This window comes from Molothrus aeneus, chromosome 8 (assembly GCF_037042795.1).
Source record: "Molothrus aeneus isolate 106 chromosome 8, BPBGC_Maene_1.0, whole genome shotgun sequence".
Classification (NCBI taxonomy): Eukaryota; Metazoa; Chordata; class Aves; order Passeriformes; family Icteridae; genus Molothrus; species Molothrus aeneus.
Window position 1 is genome coordinate 23,458,138 of NC_089653.1, and position 19,598 is coordinate 23,477,735.

The 19,598-nt window shown below is 43.8% G+C and overlaps 1 protein-coding gene across 3 annotated transcripts in view; it reads left to right on the forward strand.

Annotated features, from left to right (window-relative positions):
- The first annotated feature begins 1,075 nt into the window (after positions 1 to 1,075).
- WBP1L (WW domain binding protein 1 like) overlaps positions 1,076 to 19,598 on the forward strand; it is a 59,206-nt gene continuing 40,683 nt past the window's right edge. Inside the window, exons 1-2 of one of the 3 annotated variants that reach the window (XM_066554627.1) lie at positions 1,110 to 1,178; positions 8,002 to 8,117. In XM_066554627.1, the coding sequence (XP_066410724.1) occupies positions 8,091 to 8,117 (27 nt within the window). In that variant the 5' untranslated portion in view covers positions 1,110 to 1,178; positions 8,002 to 8,090. Of the gene's footprint in view, positions 1,179 to 8,001; positions 8,118 to 18,280; positions 18,395 to 19,598 lie in introns of those variants that run through there. The other 2 variants (XM_066554625.1, XM_066554629.1) reach the window with 2 other exon arrangements.

Below are 19,598 nucleotides of genomic sequence, written 5' to 3' on the forward strand. Positions count from 1 at the left end.
GGGAGGCTGTTGGGCTCCCTCAAGCACTGGCAGTCCCAGCAGGAAGGTCCCAAGGGCTGTCTTCGGTCCCAAGGGCTGCTGGAGGCTGGGATCTGGTGCCACAGGAAGAGGAGCGAGCATGGTGAAGGTGTGACAGCTAGCAGCAGGCAAGAGAGCTGATCTGGTTAGAAAAAAGCCAGGGCAGGAGATAAGTTGCTAAATCAATTATTTTTTTCCGGCCTTTCTTAATGTGTTATCTGGGCATCTGATGAACCTCATCATGCCAATCCGCCATGGAGGCTGTCTGGTACACTGGGAGTGGCAGTGCAGAAACCCTCTGACACTGCCCCTGGAGCGTGGGCTGTCTCTGCCGAGCTGGGAATCAATGCCAAGTGCTCAAGATGCCCCCACTCTGGCTGGGAGTGTGGACAATCACTGTGTAGGGACATGCTGGGACACAGCCGCTGGAGAAGATCCTCTTCTCCATGTTGCTGATGTCTGCCAGTGGTGCTGGCACCAACAGATTGCTACCCACTGGCACCAACAGACTGCTACCCACTGGCACCAACAGACTGCTACCTTCTGGAGGCCCTGAGCCCAGTGCCATGCCGCTGCTGCCATGCCAGCCCCCGCTCCATGCCCCGGTGTGCCCCAGGTCCGGCCGGGCTGCTGGGGTTTGGGGCAATGTGAACGCACTGGGGAGGAGCCTGAGCAGGGCTCATGCTGAGCAGGAGTGACCAGCTGAATGGAGGATGAGTGCCTGGTGGCCACAGAGATGCTGTGCGTCTGTCTGTGTCTGGGTGTCAGTATGCGTGTGCGCGCAGCCCCCGCACCCCTCTCCAGCCGGTTCCGCCACTCACAACATGGCGCACCGAGTACGCCCTCAGGCTCCCTCCTCGCTGTGCCACACTCAAGATGGCAGCGCCCTGCGCGCAGACCCCGCCCCTCCCGGTTCTGCCATAAGCGACATCGCGCTGAATCAATGGCAAGCGGAAAGCTGCGCCGGCCGCCCAATAGAGGAGTGCCGAGGGCGGGTCCGGGCGCGGGGTGCCCCTGGGCTCCCGTCCCGGGCCGCAGTCGGGCCGGGGAGGCGGGAGCGGGGGGTGGGGGGCATGGCGAGGAGGCTCCGCGCCGCCATGGCCCTGCTGCTGCTTCAGGCCCTGCCCGAGGGGCTGCCCGCCGGCGCGGAGCCCGCCCAGGTAGGGGGGAGCCGCTCGGGGGGTCTGGGGTCGTGCCGTGCCGTGCCGGGGGGCTGCGTCCCCGGGAAAAGGGGCGGCTGTGAGTGCGGGGGCTGCGCCGGCCCTTGGGGCAGAGGCTCCGGCGGGGCTGGCCGGGTGCATGAGGTGCCAGGGGGAAGAGGCTCTTGGGGGCCCGCCTAAGGTTTGGGGAGCCCCGTGACTGGAGTGAAGCTGGAGGAGATGGAGAGCCCTGGCTTTGGGGGTTCCTGTGTGCCGTGGGGATGGAGAGGTGGTGTAGGGATCCAGGCACCGGTGGCAGTGCCGCTTGCAGGGGCTTTGTGCGGCAGAGTGGCTGCAGGACGAAGGAGAAAGGTGTTTGACTGGACACGAAGGGAAAGGTGGCTGGAGTGAGGGCAGGAGGCTGCAGCTGGCAGGTGCGCAGGGGCCTGCGGGTGGAGGTGCGGGTGTCTTTCGGAAGTGGTGACAGGGAGCAAGGTGACCTGTGAGGGGACAGGGCTGAAGGAGGTTTAGAGTGAGCTGGATGGTGGCAATGGGACAGAAGACGTGGGTCAGCAGGAAAGTAGGACTTGTGTGGTGCTGCCCAGGACAGGTCAGCTGGTCTTCCCGTGGCAGGAACAGTGGAGAAGGAGCTTCGTTCAAACCTGACGGCAGCGGTAAGGAAGAGGGAGCGTGTTACAGCTGGGATAGGGGGGACCAGGCCTTGTCTTTGTAGGCTCTGACCACCTGGTTACTAGTTTTGTCATGCCTGGGAAGGGTTTTAATGAAGTTGGCTCCCTCTTTTTCATCTCTTTACTCTGTCTCATGTCTATGCTACAATATGTACTGTTCACATCTCCAATGGTGGTCTTGAGTCCAGCAGTGCAGACACCTGTAACTTCTCCCACCTTGATGTATATGTTCAGTGATGCTCAATGAGGACTGCACTTGGCCAAGCAACCTGTGCACAACCTGCATCTTGTGATTCATGGAGTCATTATGCCTTTTTCACCCCGTGGAGAGCATGGATGGAATATGATGACTTGTGGTTTGATATGGTGTATTCTGTATAAAGTACAAATTGCAGTTTGCATTTGTTGAAGGTCAGAGATAGTGAGATGCTGATCTGTGACTGTAGGTCACAGGTGTCATGGGTTGCATTGTGCTTAATGTCAAAGGGATGCAGATGGATGTGTCCTTCTGGAAGGCATCCACTAAAATACTTCTCAATACTTCTGCAGGAGGAGGAGGTGAGGAGTTTGTCTACAATTACAGATGTTATGCCTCTTTTGAATTCTGTTCTTTTCAAGGTGTTGAGAGCACCAGATCTACTTTAAAGGCTGTGTAATTCGCTGTTGGTAGAGCCATTCCAAATCCCCTTCAGCCACACTGAGGCTAAGGCTTGGCTGTTCCTGCTCTAGAAATGAGAATGTAACAAAACACAGGATTGTTTTGTTTTCCACATTGTCTCAACTGCCTTTAATAGATGGAAGTCCTGGTGCTTGCTCCATTTCACCTCCAGGCTGAGGTACATAAACTAAATGTAAACAAGCACATCTCAGAACCGTTTTGCTCTCTGGTTGTTGTGGTACCCAGCTGTGAGCAGTGGTCAGGTGGTAGGATTATCTGTATGGTAGCTGTGAGTCTCTACAACCCTATACATGCTAATAAAAATGTCATACCAGCTTTGAAGACTGTGCAAGATGCTCCCTGCCTCAGACAGTTTATACATTAGTCAAACAAACAGGAAGTAGAAAAGGAGGAAAGGAAAAAGGAGGAGGGCATGGAAGCAATTGTACATCTGGATTGCATGTGGAATAGTGGCATTTGTGACTTGTGGATATAGTCTCTAGTCAGTGCACCAGAAATAATCCTAAAATAATATGTCCTGAGTGGTACAATACCTGAGAGTGGGGGAGAACAGGTTTGGCTGCCTACGTTTTCTTTAAGAGCACTTGGATAGGGATGCATCTTTTACTCATTTCCTTTCCATAGTCTGTCTATATAAAACTCTCACAGCTTTTTTTAGATCTTAAATGTATACTCTGTCTGTCAAAAGGCTGAAATTATCTCACTGCACACTAGAGATTGACAGCTGCCCACTCAAAAACCAGCGTGGTAATGTAGGATCTTGAGAAATGAGCATGTAACAAAACTTCATCTGCTTTGGTGTTGCCTTAGAGCCTGATTTCATCAGAGCAAGCCAATGAGTTCACAGAGAAGACCTGCAGCGCGGCAGTGCTGGACTTGGAAGATCTCTGCACCAAAGGTTCTTGTATTTCTACCTGAAACCCTGACAGCATTTGTCTCTTGTCCTCTCCAGAGTGCTGTTGCCCTTGCTGCCTCTGGTGAATGCTGCCTACTTCCATATACCTTGCAGACATTTGCTATGTCCCGATTGCTTCTGCTGCCAGGGAGAGCTTCTTGCTCAGGGTCTGCGTCCCCTTGACTGGAAGAACTGTTCCACAGACATGGTGGTCTAAGGCTGGGCTGCAAGAAATGTGTCCTTTAAATAATTCAGGAGGTGGGGCTGTACTGCCTGGCACTGAACAAACATTCAGGAGAACACACTGTGCTCTGCAGGAGTGTCTGATTTTAAAGGTTAAAATAAATCCAGGCTGTCCAGGATTGTCAAAGACCTTTCTTTTAACTAAGGTGGATCACAGAGAAAATGATGAGCTCTTTATCTTCTATCCCAAGTCCAGGTTTATCTGTCTCCATGACTATTCATTGCAGTTTCACTTGTAATCAGAGCATGAAACTTTGTTAACTTGAGTGGAAGCATTTATTAGTAAATTACAGGCAGAAGTATTCCAATTATGTTTTAATAAAATCAGGATAAACATCACAGGAAGAAGAAATCTAGCTGTGTTCAGTAGCAGCTGTAGAAGTAGAGTCTTAGAGCACACCTTAGCTATGTGCTTCTTCTCAGTTTATGGCAGAAGGAAATAAGAAATTAATGTATTTCAAAATGAAATTGATAAAATTTCTAATGAAAAACTTTAAACTTTAATAATTTTTCTATCTTAGTTTGTCTCTACAGGGCAGAATAAAGGTTATTTGACCATCTCAATAATCTGTTTGCTTCCCATGCCTGCAACTTAATTATTACATAGTTTTCTCAACTGTTGTTGTCTTTAAAAACAAGAGATTTAAGTGAATGTTAACTATGTGACAAGTCTGTGGAATCTGTCTTTCTCTAATAAGGTGGTTTTGAGCCAAAATCTGGCAGAAGCATGTTCGTAAAGACCAATTTAATCCCAAATTAAAGAGTTTGCTTGAAGTACTGTGACTTGAGGCATGATTCATCATATGTGACAAAGAGGACAGATCCTTGCTTTGAGGAACAGCTCAGCACGACTGTCACTGTGGCTAACACCCCTGTAACCCAGAGTTTCTGTGACCACAGCTCTGATTGCACCAATGTGGCATTACCATGCTTCGTCCAAGGCTTTGGCTGGATTCACACCCTTTCAGAGCATCACTTCAGGTAGTCTGTGAACTGAAGAGCAAAGTTTCAATCCTCATGTAACAGGCTCCTCATCTGTAAGTTTAAAGCAACGTTTTTTATTAAGGTAAAGGTAATTAGTTACAACTGCACTTCTGTGTCTCCTGAAATGGATCAGGTTCCTTCAGGAGGAGAGCTACTTGTGTACCACTGGGTGTATTTTGTCTGCCATATCTTTGTCTGAGACTCTTGGTTTTTTGGCTTGCTAATATCCACAATTTTGGCAGGAGGCAGCAGAGATCAAAGTACGTGATGCACTTGCTTAGAACAGGAACCTCTAAATAACTGCAGGCTGGGATAAGGACTGCTCTTTCTGTGATGATTGTAACACTGTGAACTCCAGTGTCTCATCTGTATAGCACGCTTTCCTGCTGATTAAATTTTGTGAGTTGCACTCATAATTACACAAAATGCTTTAAGACTTTCAACTTGCATCTCTGCAGCTGGGCAGCAGATGGAAAGCCAGGTCTGAAAACGTCCAGTGAACCCTGGGGAGGAGAGTGGCAGATTTCTTCATAGAAGTCAAGGCATCTCTGTGACTGGGACCTGTCATTGCCTTTCTGAGAATTTCTCTGCCACCCCGCAAATATTAGTTAAGGAAAATAGAGCTAGCACCTGTTTAAGAATGAATTTGGGCAACTGTTGCAGAGCTGTGTGTGAGAAGGGAACTTGGAAGGTTTCATCTACCAGAGTTGTTTTGCTATGGTTGGGGATTTTTCCATCCCCCCAGCCTGTTGGGCCAGGTCAGCCACATCTGGCTAGTGGGAGCATCCAGTACTGAGTGTCCCTGAGCAGTGGCCCTGCTGAATGAGGTGCTGCTCTGCTCTGAGGTCATGCCCAAAGTCGTGATCTGCCATCGGCACGGAGGCAGAGGATGGATGCCGCCACATTTCAACAGCAGTTATTCAGACCTGGATAAAACACCCACTGAACCCTCAGTTTCATTCCCAGAAGTGCTGCTCCTGTAAGCATCTTCAACAGCTGCTTTTCTGCTGGCAAAAATGGAAGCTCTGCTCTTTTATATGACTCTGTCAGCCTGTATTAACATGGTGTTATGTTGATGTTCACCTTAGTCTTTGTGTGGTATTAGAAGGGCACTAATGTTGGTAATAGTTTGTGTTTCTTTATGATCCTCCATATGGCCATCCTCTGAGGTAATGGGCAATATATTTAGTAAATGCAAACTGCCCACCTTTTCTTTTTTGCCTTTTTTCCCTTTAAGTCACATTGGGATGATTGGCAGGATTGAACAGACTTTTGCTTGTGGCAAAAAGCTATTGTTGGGCTAATGATCCTGTGGCCTACTTCTCCATGCAGTGCTGTCACTGATGTGCCCTGTGGTTGTGGCTGTGCCTATGCAAAGGTCTCCTTGTCAGGCATGTCCAGCAGTTTCAGTAATGCTGAGCCGCACGTGGCCTTTTGTTCTGTCTCCTGACAACGTGTACTTGGAACCAGGTTTGGGGATATTCCTCTGATCTGAGCTGCCCTGCTTTACAGGGTAAGCATTTGCCCTTTCTGGATAGCTGCATAGGAGTCCTCTGAGCTTATTAATGCGTATAACCAATGACTTTATGTCTCTTACAGAGTCCTTTCTTGCATTTGTTTCAGAATGAAACAAATGAATCCAAGACAAGCAGGCAAGCTGTGCTGCTGTTTTGCAGTGTAGGGGAAAGGACTCAGCGTGTCAGAGATCTTAAAAGCTGTCTGTGAGGCAGGGCTGGTGACAGTGCTGGAAGGGCCATTAGTCATGGCAAGGCAGAGATGCTCATTGCACGTTGCAGGACAGCCTGATTATGCCAGGTTTTGGTTTGTGCTTCTGAGTCAGAGGAAAAGAGCTCAGGGTGACGGATGGTATTCTTGTATGAGTTCATTGAGAGATGCTGACAGGGAAGTTGGATCCCTCATCCCCCCTGCTGTCGTGTGTGATTGGAAAGCACACAGCTAAAAAGAGATGTTTTGAGATGCCAACACCTGGGTGCTGTGGCAATGGAGCTGTGACAGGTGATTGTGTGGCTAGGCCTGTGAAGAGTGCACGTAACAAACGTACCTGAAATAACAGCTGGCTGGAGAGGACAGGCTTGCTGAGCAGGAATTGCATGCCCTTACCTTGCTTGTTAAAAGAAGTGTGTTGCTGTGGCAGTCACAAATGAAGTTTTTTCCACGATTTCAGCAGTAGATACTGTTTGACTGCAGAGGAAGGCTCAAGGTGCTGCAGAGACCTGCTGTTTATCTGCTTGGACAAGGAAAAGCTTGATTCTTCTCTAATGATGTGATTATCAGTGGGATCACCACCTCCAGTATTATTTTTAGATGATAGCTGTGGTCTGTGCAATTGCTTCTGGAACTGCAACAGAGCAGTTTGCACGCAGGGGTTTGCTAGGTGCAAAGTGAGGTAGGTGATGGTGGCAGACTGATGCAGCAGGACAAACCATTTAATGCCAATATAGCCAGTGCTCCTTGGCATGCTCTGCCCAGAACAACACCTGCAAGTAGAAAGAGACTATATTTTGTGTGAAGACACCTTGTGGTGCTGCTTGTTTGCAGCCCTTCTCTGCTGAGCCAGTATCTCTCCACCTGGCATTGCCCAGTGCTGGTCCAAACTGGTCAGAGAAAAAAAGGACATGAGAACTGGGTTGCGTAGGAGATTCAGATGCAGTTTTCAGACAGTTCCTTCTTCCCAAGCACTTTTATACTGGCATACTGTAAACCAAATCCAAACACTGACATGCACAGGAAGCTTATGAGGAAGTGACTGAGAGGAGATTCCCAGTGCAGATCCCAAGGCACAGAGCTTTGGCCAGCAGCATTTTAAATGGCTTCTTGCTGACAATGGGTTGCAGAGGTGTAGGTGGGTATGGCAAGCAGCTACCAGGACTGACAAGTTGTTGGGTGCTAGGTTTAGGGAATAAGAGACAACATGGACCTTTCCTTTTTTTGTAAAGGATCGAGACCTTCTGTTCTTGACAGCAGTCTTTAGGACTAGCAGAGGGAAGAGTGAAACTCAAGAAAGGAAAGATCTCAGCAATAAAGAAGAGAATTCTCCCTTATTTCCTCTTTATTCTTCTCCATTACTATGAAGTGGAAGTCTGTTACTTCTAATGGTGATGTGTTTTTATTTCATCTCTAGTTTTGGTGTGTGCAAGGCAGTAATAAAAATTTCAGAGGCATATCAAGTGGAGGTCCATGGGGTTTGGTTTTTTGTGTTTGTGTTTGGGGGCTTTTTGTGTTTTGGTTTGGGTTTTTTTTTGTTTGTTTTGTTGCTTGTGGGGATTTATTTTTGAGATCTGGGAGGGAACAGTGGGAAAAGCAGATACTAACCCTCTCTTGGCTCTACTTCAGGCTGAGGGAGCTTGTCAAGATACTGACATTTGTTAAATGTCCTGGAGAAGGCAGAGAGAGTGACTTGAGCAGGAAAATGGATTTTATTAATGAAAGAAGATAGTTCACAGAAGAAGGTGAGCTTTATGTAGTTATCAGTGTCCATCTCCCCATCTGTTTTGAAGCTACTGACCAACTTGAACGAAATTTGATAGGAAGATACCTCAAAGATGCGTAAAATTTCAACATATTTCCTGGAAACAGGTAGGCACAGAGACACCTTAAAAAACCAAATAAACAGGGGTTCACTGGGTGAGAAGCTACACTAGTGAGCTTATTAGCACTGGGAAATTTTTGAGTTGGGTTGACTGACATGATACATGCCTTACCTCTTACCAGAGCTTCCATTGGAGCTCACAGTTTGTGAGCCTGCAAAGTCAGTCAGCCTTGTGGAAAACATTTATGAGAGGTCAGCTCCAGTGGTTACAGAGCTACTTTTGTTTTTCATTTTGTCTCCCGCTGGCAAAAGAGCAAATTGAAGGTGAAAAGGTTGATAAGCTGTAGCAACAGCTATGAAGAGTGTGTTTTGCCAGGAATCTCACCAGCCATGCTTAGTTTTCCCTGTGTTAAAGGTGTCAAGTGCTCCTTTGGAAGCAGGGAAGACACTTGACCATTAATGACTTTCCTACAGACAGTGCAAAGGCTTTTTAGGGAGCAGAACTGATTCACTCTTTTCTCTCATGTCCAGCATGAAGATATGGCCAGCAGGTCAAGTACTGTTGTCCACAAGAGACCTTTTTTTTAAACTTATTGTGGAATCAGAGCTGATAGTCAAGAAAGAGAGTCTTGGATAATACTTCCAGTCAAACAATGGTGTAATGGTGGCAGCCACACCAAAGGCTTGATACAGAAAGAGTGTAAAATATGCAGAAGTCCTCTTCCTTCTAAGTTCTGTATTCCTTACTCTGTGTAATAAGCTTTTTATTTGTTTACACTGTATCAGAAGTCGCTTGTTTGTTTTAAAAACCTCTTTCTCGGTTTGGGATCCCCTTTAAATCCCAGGTGGTGGATGACTGCTGGCAGGAACCCATGGGAACTGCATGTCTTCTGTCTCCAGCAGAAGATCAGGCCATGCTGTTGCATAAATTATCCCCTGTGACAGCCATCCCACTGGTGGTGGGCAGAAAATCTGTCCCACAGAGGTAGCAGTCGGTAAAAGCACATTTTAGAGCTGAGCTAAACAAGAATTCGGAGTGACTGGTGTGGAATGAAAGGGTTAAGTGGGGGCTGAGATCAGAATGAGCCAGGAGGTAAGGGAAGGGCTGGAGGAGGTGGTGGGCATAGTGTACAGGGGTGTTGTAAACACTGAACAAAACCTTTGACGAAGGCAGTCTTCAAGGCCACAACACTGGGCTGACTTCATCACATCCTGTGTATCAGTTGTAACTGTAAAATTACCAAACTTGCCTCTCTTCTTGGGGGAAGGTAAGAATTTTCCTCAGTTATGATCCGAAAGACCTTTACTCTGCTTGGAATGCATGTAACTACCTGAATACGTGTGAAAGTCATGACTCATGTCTGGGTCTCCTGTGTGATTAATTCCTCCTTTTCTTAGTGGTTGCCTCATTTGTTTGCAGACTGCTTTAACAGTGAATGCCGAAGAAGAGGAGGAGGAGGAGGAGGGTTATGCCTGTGTTGAATTGTCTTCAAATTACCTTGTCGTTTTTGACTTCTGTCTTTAGAAGAGGCAAACTTCACAAACAGCTTGCATTTGACTCTCCAGCCTCCTGTGATCTGCAGCTTAGATAAAACAGGCTTGCAGACATCTGTCATTGCTGATTGTCTCCATTTACTGACACTTAGCACTTGGACTCCAACAGAGCCTATCTTAAATCGCTGTGTCAAAAATAAGAGCTCTTATTTTCCTCTACTTTTTTTCCTAGCTGTATTGTTTTCTTTTTGTCTCATTGTTTTGCTCATTTTTCCTACTCATCTCACTAGGAATTTTTTGCATCTCACATGCTTGGTTATTAATATCCCTCTCATGTTTGTGGCTCTTTGTTTTTACTGACTTTCTTGCTTTTCTGCTCTTTTTATCTCTACTTTCCAGAGTCTGTGATCATACTAAACCAGTGGTTAGGCTGTCAAAACAAGAGTTAGAAGATTTTTCTCCTCAGACCTATTTTGTGCTCTTAGGCCCATCATTTGACTCCAAAGTCCAAGGATCATCCTGCCAAAGATGAATTCAGGAGCTCTGGAGCAATCATTTTCTATTCTAAAACCTACAGTCTGCTTTCTTTAGAGGGACTAGCTGGAGAAGCAGTCCTCCTTTATTTTCAGCATGATATATATCTTTCAAGAAGCATTGTGCCAGGAAAACTTTAGTTTAAGGGCCAGACAAATCTGTTGTTGCCTTGTTTCACCTTTGCTGGCATGTAACTTCAGGCTGGTGTGAAATGTAAGGGCTTGCTGTATTCCAGGTGTGGATGAGGCTCAGACTAATCTCCTTTTTTTCTCAGCCTTTAACAGAGCAGATAAACTTTGGGCAACACAAAGTGTAAAAGTGATGGTTTCTTGGCTGTGTTATGTTATCTAACAGTATATAACCAAAACTCTTCCTGCTGTAATCCTACTCTAAAAGATTTTAGAAGTGCAACCAAAGGATTAAGTACATTCAGTTTGTCCTAATAAAACAGGACTAAATCTGTGTATGCAAGGCAGTGAACAGTTTGCTTCAGCTGGAAAATATAGAGATCTTCAGGGGAGGAAAGCAGCACTAGGTGAGATCTTTACAGTGACCTGGCTGGATGGTGTGGGCCATCTTGATCTTTTGGAACCAAACAAATGGAGGGTTTATTTGTGTCTATGAAACTGTGTACCTTGCATGAGTGTTATCTGTAGGCTGGCTGAGTGCTGCTGTTGATGCAGCCTTTATCATTACACAGAAATAGTTAATTTTACAATTCTAGAAACCTTAAGTTCTAGTGGCACTTCACAAGCTGGGACAGACTCTGAAATTAATGACCCTAGATTTTGTTTATTTGTATTCTTTTGCTGAGAGCTCTTACTATCAGTGGCTCTTCTCTTGCACAGGCACTGCCTGCCAACCGTCCTTCTGAAGGCACTTTCCTTCAGGACAGGGTACAAGGTAAAACTTGTTTGTGATTTTAACTAGTGTCTCTAATTAAAGAAATGGTCTTTAAACATACTTCTTTTATCTGGTTCAACCTAATAACCTCTTCATTACAAGTCTTGCACTGCTTCTGTGTTGATCAGCTTTTTCCCTATCCTGGCAGCAGGCATCTTGCATATGCTTGTTATGAGGGCTCTCAAGGGTGAAGTGCCTTGCTAGTTTACTTAACCCAAAAGACAGTGCAACAATGGGGAAAAAGTAGAACATTTTTGGAGTTTAGCTTTAGTTTTGGGTTTTTTTAGAGTGAATCTATAAATATTATTAAAAATATTTTTAAACGCTCCAATGTACTCCCTTTGATGAATAAGTAATTTTGCAAGAACTCTTCAGTTGTGATCCTGGCTTACCACATGATATTAAGAAAGTAATTTCACATTTCTCATCTACAATGTGGACATTAAAATGGCAAATGAATTGTATTTTTTGTATCAAAATACTAGGAGATTGTGTGGTACTGGCTGTATAAATAGTGTGTAATTTTCCTCTTCAGCTGGATGTCTGGCTAAAAGTCTTCAGGTCTAAATTATTAATTGTTAACTAAGAAGCACTTGCTTTTCTTCTGCAAGGTTTTGGTCCAAAGGCTTTTAATGCCCTCAAGTACTACGGTCAAACTTTACCTAATTGTCAAGATACAGTTTTATTGTTCTTGGCTTCTTCTGTACTTGAGTGGAGACTGTTCTTCTATTTATCTGGAAACCATTACTGTAAATAATCAACATGTGAAGACACATGAGGATTAAGCTTTAGTGCTCCTCACAAATTGCATGTGCTCTGTTTGTGCATGGAAAACTATTCCTTCAAGTGAAAGCTTTTCCTTCTTTGCAGCTGAGTTAATTGGTTCTGTAGCAAAGTCAAAACATGGAATTTCTTGTATCTTATTTCCCCTTGGAGACAACAGCACACAGAGATGGAGATTTGGAACCAAAGCAGCAGGTTCAGCGAGCAGAGCAGTGGGAGCTGGCTGAAATGCAAATGCAGAATCTGAAAAGGGAGTGCAGAACCCAAACTGGCAGCACAAACTGTTTTTACAGCTGCATTTTGACTTCTGGATGCTTAGTACAGGGTAGTCTCTTTTATAGGCTTTTGAACTGCATACCAAAATCTTCAGATGGCCATGAACCATGAGAGCATACCTTGGGAGTGAAAGGGAGAGGGAGCCTGGAGCAGATTGCCAGCAGATCCTGATCCTTGTGGGATGCTCTTGGGCTGGGCAGGCAGAGGAATGATTTCCAATTGCCCATGAGATGTCCTGGATGTCATCACGAAAGCTTGCCTTGCTTTCTTTGGCACCAGGAATTCGACTGCCCAGCTGCTGGGAAGGCTCAGACATCTGTGTTAAGTTCTTCATAGGATGAGATACCCAACCTTTCTGCAAAGAGTAAGATCATCTGATGGGTCTAAGGGGGACATTTTATATGTGCACACTGAAATGACATCCTTAATTTCCAAACAACTGTGTGTCTTGCACTCTCGCTATTTTACATTTCACCTTTCATTTGGTGATGAAATGAGCATTCTAGTTTAACTTGATAGTTCTTCAGTGCTATCCTGTCTTCTCCCCAAGTGTGTGGGCTTTCCATGGAGCAGAAGTCTTCTAGATAATCCTTGTCCTTCCACAAAGAGGAAGCAGGCTATTTCTGCATGGGTGGTGGGTGTTAGTTTTTGCATTTGTTGCTCTCAATAAAGTGAGAGCTTGTTCCCTTTCTGTCAATAACACCTTTGATCCTCTTATATAAAGTGAACACTGGGTGTCCTGCAGAAAAGACCTCTTTAAAGTGCCTTGCAATGTTATGCTTCTAAATCATGGTTAACAAAATTTCATAAATCCATACTGGACTGGAGACCAAGTACAGTTCTCTATACTGTATTCTGCAGCACACACGATTTATTCTCAGCTTGACCTCATGATTGACCTCATGTGGACTTGTGCCCGTGTAAGTAGCAGCTAAAATCAGTGGTCTGAGCACTAATCTACAAGTTGCAGACAGTAGGTTATTTAGTGAGAATGCTCCACAAGTCTCTTGCTGCAGCATTTTCATTCAAAAAGGTCACTTCCATGAGTTCGTGCACAGCTGAATTTAATGTTCTTTCTCAGCAAGGCAGGCCACACTGGAGAGTGCATAATTATAATAAATACAACTTTGTTCTCAGCTGAAAAATCCATCTGAAATAAATTTTTCCAGCCCTTCCAAGAAATGCTTTTAGTAAGATAAATAAAAGCAATTCTTGCCGATTTCACATTCATTCAGCAGGAATGTTGGTGGGTGTAGGGTGCCTCCACTTAAGTCACTCATCACAGTGCCTTCTGGGCTCAGTCATATTCAATAGCTGGCTAAGGATAGCACTTGCAAATTGGGTTTCTCGCAAACCAATTAAACCCAAGTTCATTATTTCTTGCTTGGTTTGAATCCTGGTTATTATTTTGAGTAAAATTGTTCTTAGCAACAAGTACAGAGAGTTCAGTTACACTCTCAACTCAGACAAACTTGAAACAATGCTTTGATAGGTGCATCTGGTTTTTGGGATATGCATGTATTTATACAAGCTTTTGTGGCTTATTTTCTGGTTGGCACTTCTGTTTAGTCAAAGAAGATTTGTTTTCTTCTGTGTTCTGTTTCGCAACAGTGGAAATACTGAAAAATTCTCAGCCTAAATATGGAAGGAAAACTAGGGGTTGTTCTTTTCCTCCAAAACTTCTAAGCAAGTACTTTAAAAAATCCCCTCTTTGCTTTCATCTTCCAAGAGACTGAGCAGAGTGTGAAATGTCCTATCTTCTCCTTCTTTTATTTTTTTTGTCTAGGTATACCAAAGAGGCTCTGCTAGTTGATTGGGTTACTGCTACTGGTAGAAGCTGAATTTTCTCACAGTTCTCCTGGCTTCATGTGCAGTTCTCCTGGCTTCATGGTTAACTTTGAGATTTCAGAGGGGCTCTGCAGGGTGGTTTTTAAATGTCTTTTTGCTTTCCCTGCAGAGACTGTAGATAAGCAGTTTCCAAACTCCTCTACTCAAAGCTACCACAGCTTTTGGTTTAGGATCTTCCTGGTTCCCATTGTTCCTGCCATTGTACAGTTGGTTGTTGCTGCAAGGTCACTCTTCTGAAGGGCTCTGCTGGGATCTATGAGACTGCAAGGGAGAAAAGACTCAAATAGCAGTGTCAGTTGTAAATGAAAGGTAGCACAGTGATTCTGCTCTTGCCCTGAATTTGGACAGCCCTATGCTGTACTGCTTGGCATGACAAAGTAGCTGCATGTCAGCTGTCTTGTCCTGTTTTCTTTTCACTTTGGAGAGAGGGAAGCATGGAGGCCTTTCTAAAGGAAAGAAGAGCCTGATATTTAGGAAAGAAGAGACTTGACTGTGAAGGGAGAAAGCAGAGGGAGGTGACTGAAATCTGAGTGCTCTGACTTCATTAAATGCGAGTGATAGTCCCGGACCTGAGGATGTGGGGTGGAAACTCGAATTTACTTTCACTCACCTTCTGTGTGCTAAATTAGATAGTCATCTCTCAATGACTTGGTATCTCTTCAAGCCCCAGTGGGTTTCCATTGACACCAGAGAATGATCAAAGGGTAAATATGCTCTCTCTTGCTAGACTGGACTCGTGCCTTATGGTCACATTCATTTAATACCGATTGGGAGCAGATTTAATTAGCACTTAGATCATGATGGTCTGCCTTTTTTCTCAATGTATTATTTTCTCTCCTTGCTTATCTACTTTATTCCACTGCCTTCCTTTTCCTGATGCAAGTCTTTGTGTTCTCTCTTTATCTGTTGAAGCCATCAGGACTTGAATACTTGGTACTTGCTAATGAAGCTTGCTTGGCAGGGAGAAGGCATGGGAAGCTCACTTGAACTAATTGTTTTAGGATCTCTCCAGGCACCCTGACCCTATGCACAGACATGTTTTATTTTAGAAAGATTGTCTTAAGTTAGAAAATCAGCTCTTGTTCAAAGATGAAAACACACATTGATCAAAACCTGAATTTCATGTGGATTGTGTAAACATGTAATTTGGGTTAGATCCGGGCATTGGAAAATAAGCAACACTGTTGTCCAGGAAGTTCCAGTGCAAGAAACGTGGGGAACTTCAGAAAGTCACATTAACTGTCTCCTTGGGGAAGTGCCTCAGAAATCCTGACCTCTGCATTTCTGCCATGTGTGTGACGCTAGTGGAGATGATCGCTTGAGCAGTTGCAACATTCTTGTGTACATAAGTTTGAATGACATTATGAACTGTGGAAAGAATAAGGCTGTGCTTCCCAAATTGCCCCCCAGAGACTCTCCCTCTGGCCCTGCACATGAGCAATCACTTTATTGTCAAAGCACTGTCTGCTTCCATCAATGCCATGTTTCCTACGGTCAAATCACAGAAATCTTTTTCTAGGGGTCTATGCACTTGAATTTCTAGGGGTGATGGCTGTGGTGCTCTTGGACACCTCTGCTCTTTGCCATCGTTCAGTGTGTAAGGTTTTGGGCTGACACAGATATCCTGTTCCTATTCCCATCCGCTGAAGGTTTCCTGTCAAAGATGTTAGTTTTATTTCTCTTTATCAGCCCTGACAAAAGTTGTTATTTAAATGTTGCTCAATATTTTCAACATGATTTTGGGATGACTGCTAATTCCTTCAATGCCTTGTTTTGTTTTAGAATTTCTAATCCCATTTTGTATGACTAAGTTTGCGTGGTTTCCCCAGAAAGGATTAGGGCTTACTGCTATAGGTACGTCACCCTGCCTTTGAAGCTGCTTGCTCATGCTTTCCTTGGCAAGCTCTGGCAGATGTGCTTGGGAACAACAGAGATGGTATCTTTCTGAAGCTGTGAAAGGGTTAATCGGAAGCATGTTTATGAAATCAGTTTGCTCACCCTTACAAGCTTTTACTGCGATCTTTTTGAACGCTTTTGGAAGATTTATCACCTGCTTTTGTAATTTATACTAGATTTTTCTTTCCTTTCTTGAAGCTATTTTAATGCTATGTGTGATATTGTGAAAATTACCTATGATAAGTACCTTTTCTTGGCAAGTCCTTAATTGCACACCTCTTGGATGCCAACTGGAGAATGTGACTGTCTTCATGTGGATGGCCTGACAGTTTTGGCTGGTATTTTTGGGATGGCTGAAAGAGAGTAGAGCAGCTGAAGCACATCTGTAGTTCCAAAGCAAACCCAAGCAAAGGACTTCATCCCCCGGCAGGCAGATCACTGTTTGTACAGATGCTTCTTCTCAAGAGCCTTTTTGTACGATTGGTCACACTTGTGGGTGAGTTTGCATATGTGATGGGGAGAGGGGCTGCTGGCTGTTCATGGGAATATTATATTTCATCAGGGAGATTAAAAATACTACTATTGAATAGGAGATGGCTTTAGAGATTCTTCAGTGAAATGGAGTGCCTGCACATATGCAGTACTTTCTGAAAAATGTTAAACAGCATCTACCCTCTGCTGGGAATTGTTAATTGTGCTTTTGGCTCTATCTGCATTGCTGGCACATGTATCATTGTGAAATTTTTACACCCAAACAAAATATCAGAGAATGGTTCTCTTCAAGATGAAGTGATAGCTGCCTTCAGCTGATGCCTCTTTGAAACCAGCTGAGGAGTGTGTGCTTGCCTCATTGGGACCTGCACCTACCTGCACTGCCACAGCACCAGGATATTGATGCAAGGCTCCTGGATTGCAAAGAGCCTGGATAGTTCTGGTGGGGTAGATGCTATGATGCCAGGCTCTGCAGATGTGCATGATGCCGTTGAACAGAATGTGAAAGCCTTAATTCCTAGTAAGTCATCTCAAAGTGGATCTATTTGTGCATTTTTATATAAAATCTGTCTTCATTTTTAGTAAATTTCTAAAGCCATGACAGAGACTATTGGGACTTGCTGTGTTTACCCCTGTCTAGTAGTGAATGCTGAGCTTTGCAAGTTCTGGCTTTTGTTACAAATTCATATGTTGTGTACTTGTAATACCAGGATCTTCTAGAAACCCATAGGAATCAAGTGACTGTTACTTGTATTTTCTTGCTTGTTAAAATGGCACAAATGTAGACTTTTACTTCTGAAGACTTCTTTTCTTCCCAAGGAAGTATCATCTCCTGGGATTTAAGTATTTGCTGATGCAAATATCTGTGATCACAGTTGAAGAACTACTGAGTGTCACATCGTTAAGTCAACAGTTCAAATCTAGTCCAAAGAGGTAATGGGCATTTTATACCCCTAATGCCTTTCATCAGGATTTATGTTTACTTGCTTAAACTAAAATTGGAGCATCTGCTATTCAAATTTATGGTTCAAGTGGAAAATAAACACTAGAAGCAGATCTTTCTATACCAGAAAATCCTGTTTCACTTGTGTATCTGTATATGCTTGTAAGCACACATGGAGCTTTAGAAGGAATAAAGGTTGCAGGGAAATGGATGCATTTAGTCAGGTCTGGTATTTTTGGTATGCTTTTCTATGACTTTTAAATTGCAAGAGCTTTTGAATAAAATATAGGAGGATACAGACTTTGAAGGCAAAGAGATTTTGAAATTGAAAATGCAATGGGAGAGTATTTTGAATGGCAACTGAAGCACTTTTGGACGAAGTATTTCTGAAATTCTTCCAGACAGCTGCTCTTCTAAAGAATGATGGTTGGTTGGTTGGCTTTTTTTTTTCTTTATTTCTTTCCTTCTTGTTTGTTGCTTCTAGCATTCATGTCAGAATCCTTGTACAAAGCAGCCCTGCTAAATCTGACCTCTAAAATCAGGCTTCTGGTCAAGAAGTGTGCACTTCAGTGTAGAGTAACATCTGGTACTTGTGATAACACATTGGACTGTACCTTGCCCAGGCTGCAGAGAGCTTCAGGGGTTCAGTTCAGCCACACAGGCCTTTGCAGCGTCCCAGTTCCTCTTTGTGTCCTCTTTGAGTTGTTTTTCTGAAGTTGGGAAATCCTTGTAGTCTCTTTGAGATATGCTGTGATATGGAAAGCCTTGCTAATCCCTGCAGTCAGGGGCTGACCTCCTGCGTGCTGGGATCTGCCTGCGACCACCTCTTTCTTCCAACCTTTTCCTGAATGTTTCCTGAGCGCTCTCTGGCTTGTTTCAGGGACCAGCTTGGCAGCGTTATCAGGAATCAATAGCTGGAGTCCTTCAGGAAAGAAGTTGAAGATGCTGAAGTATGAATTCTGGTGTCCTGGTTGTTAGAATCTCTTAGCAGAGACGTCAATATGTGAAGAAGAGAGATGTGAAAGCCGGTACAAGTGTTCTTTTCTTTGTGCTCCTGAGTTGAGAAATTAAGATTTGAACTGGCTTCCCACCCCAAAGGCTGTTGCATAGCTTCCCATGCATCTCATGCCATGGGAGATCACTGGTAACTTTTGTCAGTATTTTGAGGTACAAAAAGTGGGTTGTGAGGCGTGGAGACAGAAAAATTAGATATTTAATGGCATGGAAAAAAAAGTTGCCCATAGAGCTTGAGTCATCACTGTGACACTTTGTTATGAGGGTTCCAGTCCTGTGAGCCTGGAGTATGTATTTTCACATGTGGTTACTCTGTAAAGAGTCTTCAGTCATGTGAAGGTCTGAGTTCTTGGCACTTTGGGAGAAATGATGAGATAGTTAATTTTTAATCCTGATTCCACTTATTGCTACCATGTTGCTGGTTATCTCAGAGACCCCATGTATTTATGGCTTCCTACTTAGAATGTCCAGTTACAATCAAGTATGCCAGAAGCACTGAGTACATGTTTCTGTATCTCTTTTGATGCTGATTTTATAAAGTCAGTATTGAAGTCTGCTATCAAAGGAATACCAACCACTAAACTATTTCTGCCAGTATTTTAAATCTCTGATTACTTTTTGGCTTGTAACTGATATCAGCCATAAATGATGCATGGCTAGGAATCTTTCTAAATTATCATCCATCTTTTTGCTGGAGACCAAAAGAGGAAAGTTACTGAAGTGGAAAGAAAACTTTTTTTCTTAAGCTGAGTCATGAGAATATTGGCAAGTTGCAAGGGAAAATTTAAATCTGGTGTTTGCTTACTATAGTTGACAATGAAATCCTCCTTTACAGGAAATTATTAGAATGAATTATGCTTTCAGTCTCCTTGATACTGTGGAAGAATAAAAGAAAATAGAGTTGTCTTAGTTTTAAAATTTATTTTTAGTATGGATATTTGGTATAGAACAGGGGTAAATAAAAGGAAGATGCTTCTTTTTACTGCCAGTTCTTCAAAGATTGACCCTAAAAAAACATGGTCATCCTCAACAATTACTAGTTTTCATAAACAGTATGATTTTGTATTTGTTTTCTCTTGCTACCTTCAAATAACTAAATCACAGAATGTCCTCTTCTGAAACCTGTGAACTTTTAAGATTTCTCCTTGTTTTCAGTATGTATACAAATATTAATACTGAACTAGGATGAAAAATATCAAATGAAAAATGAAACATCAA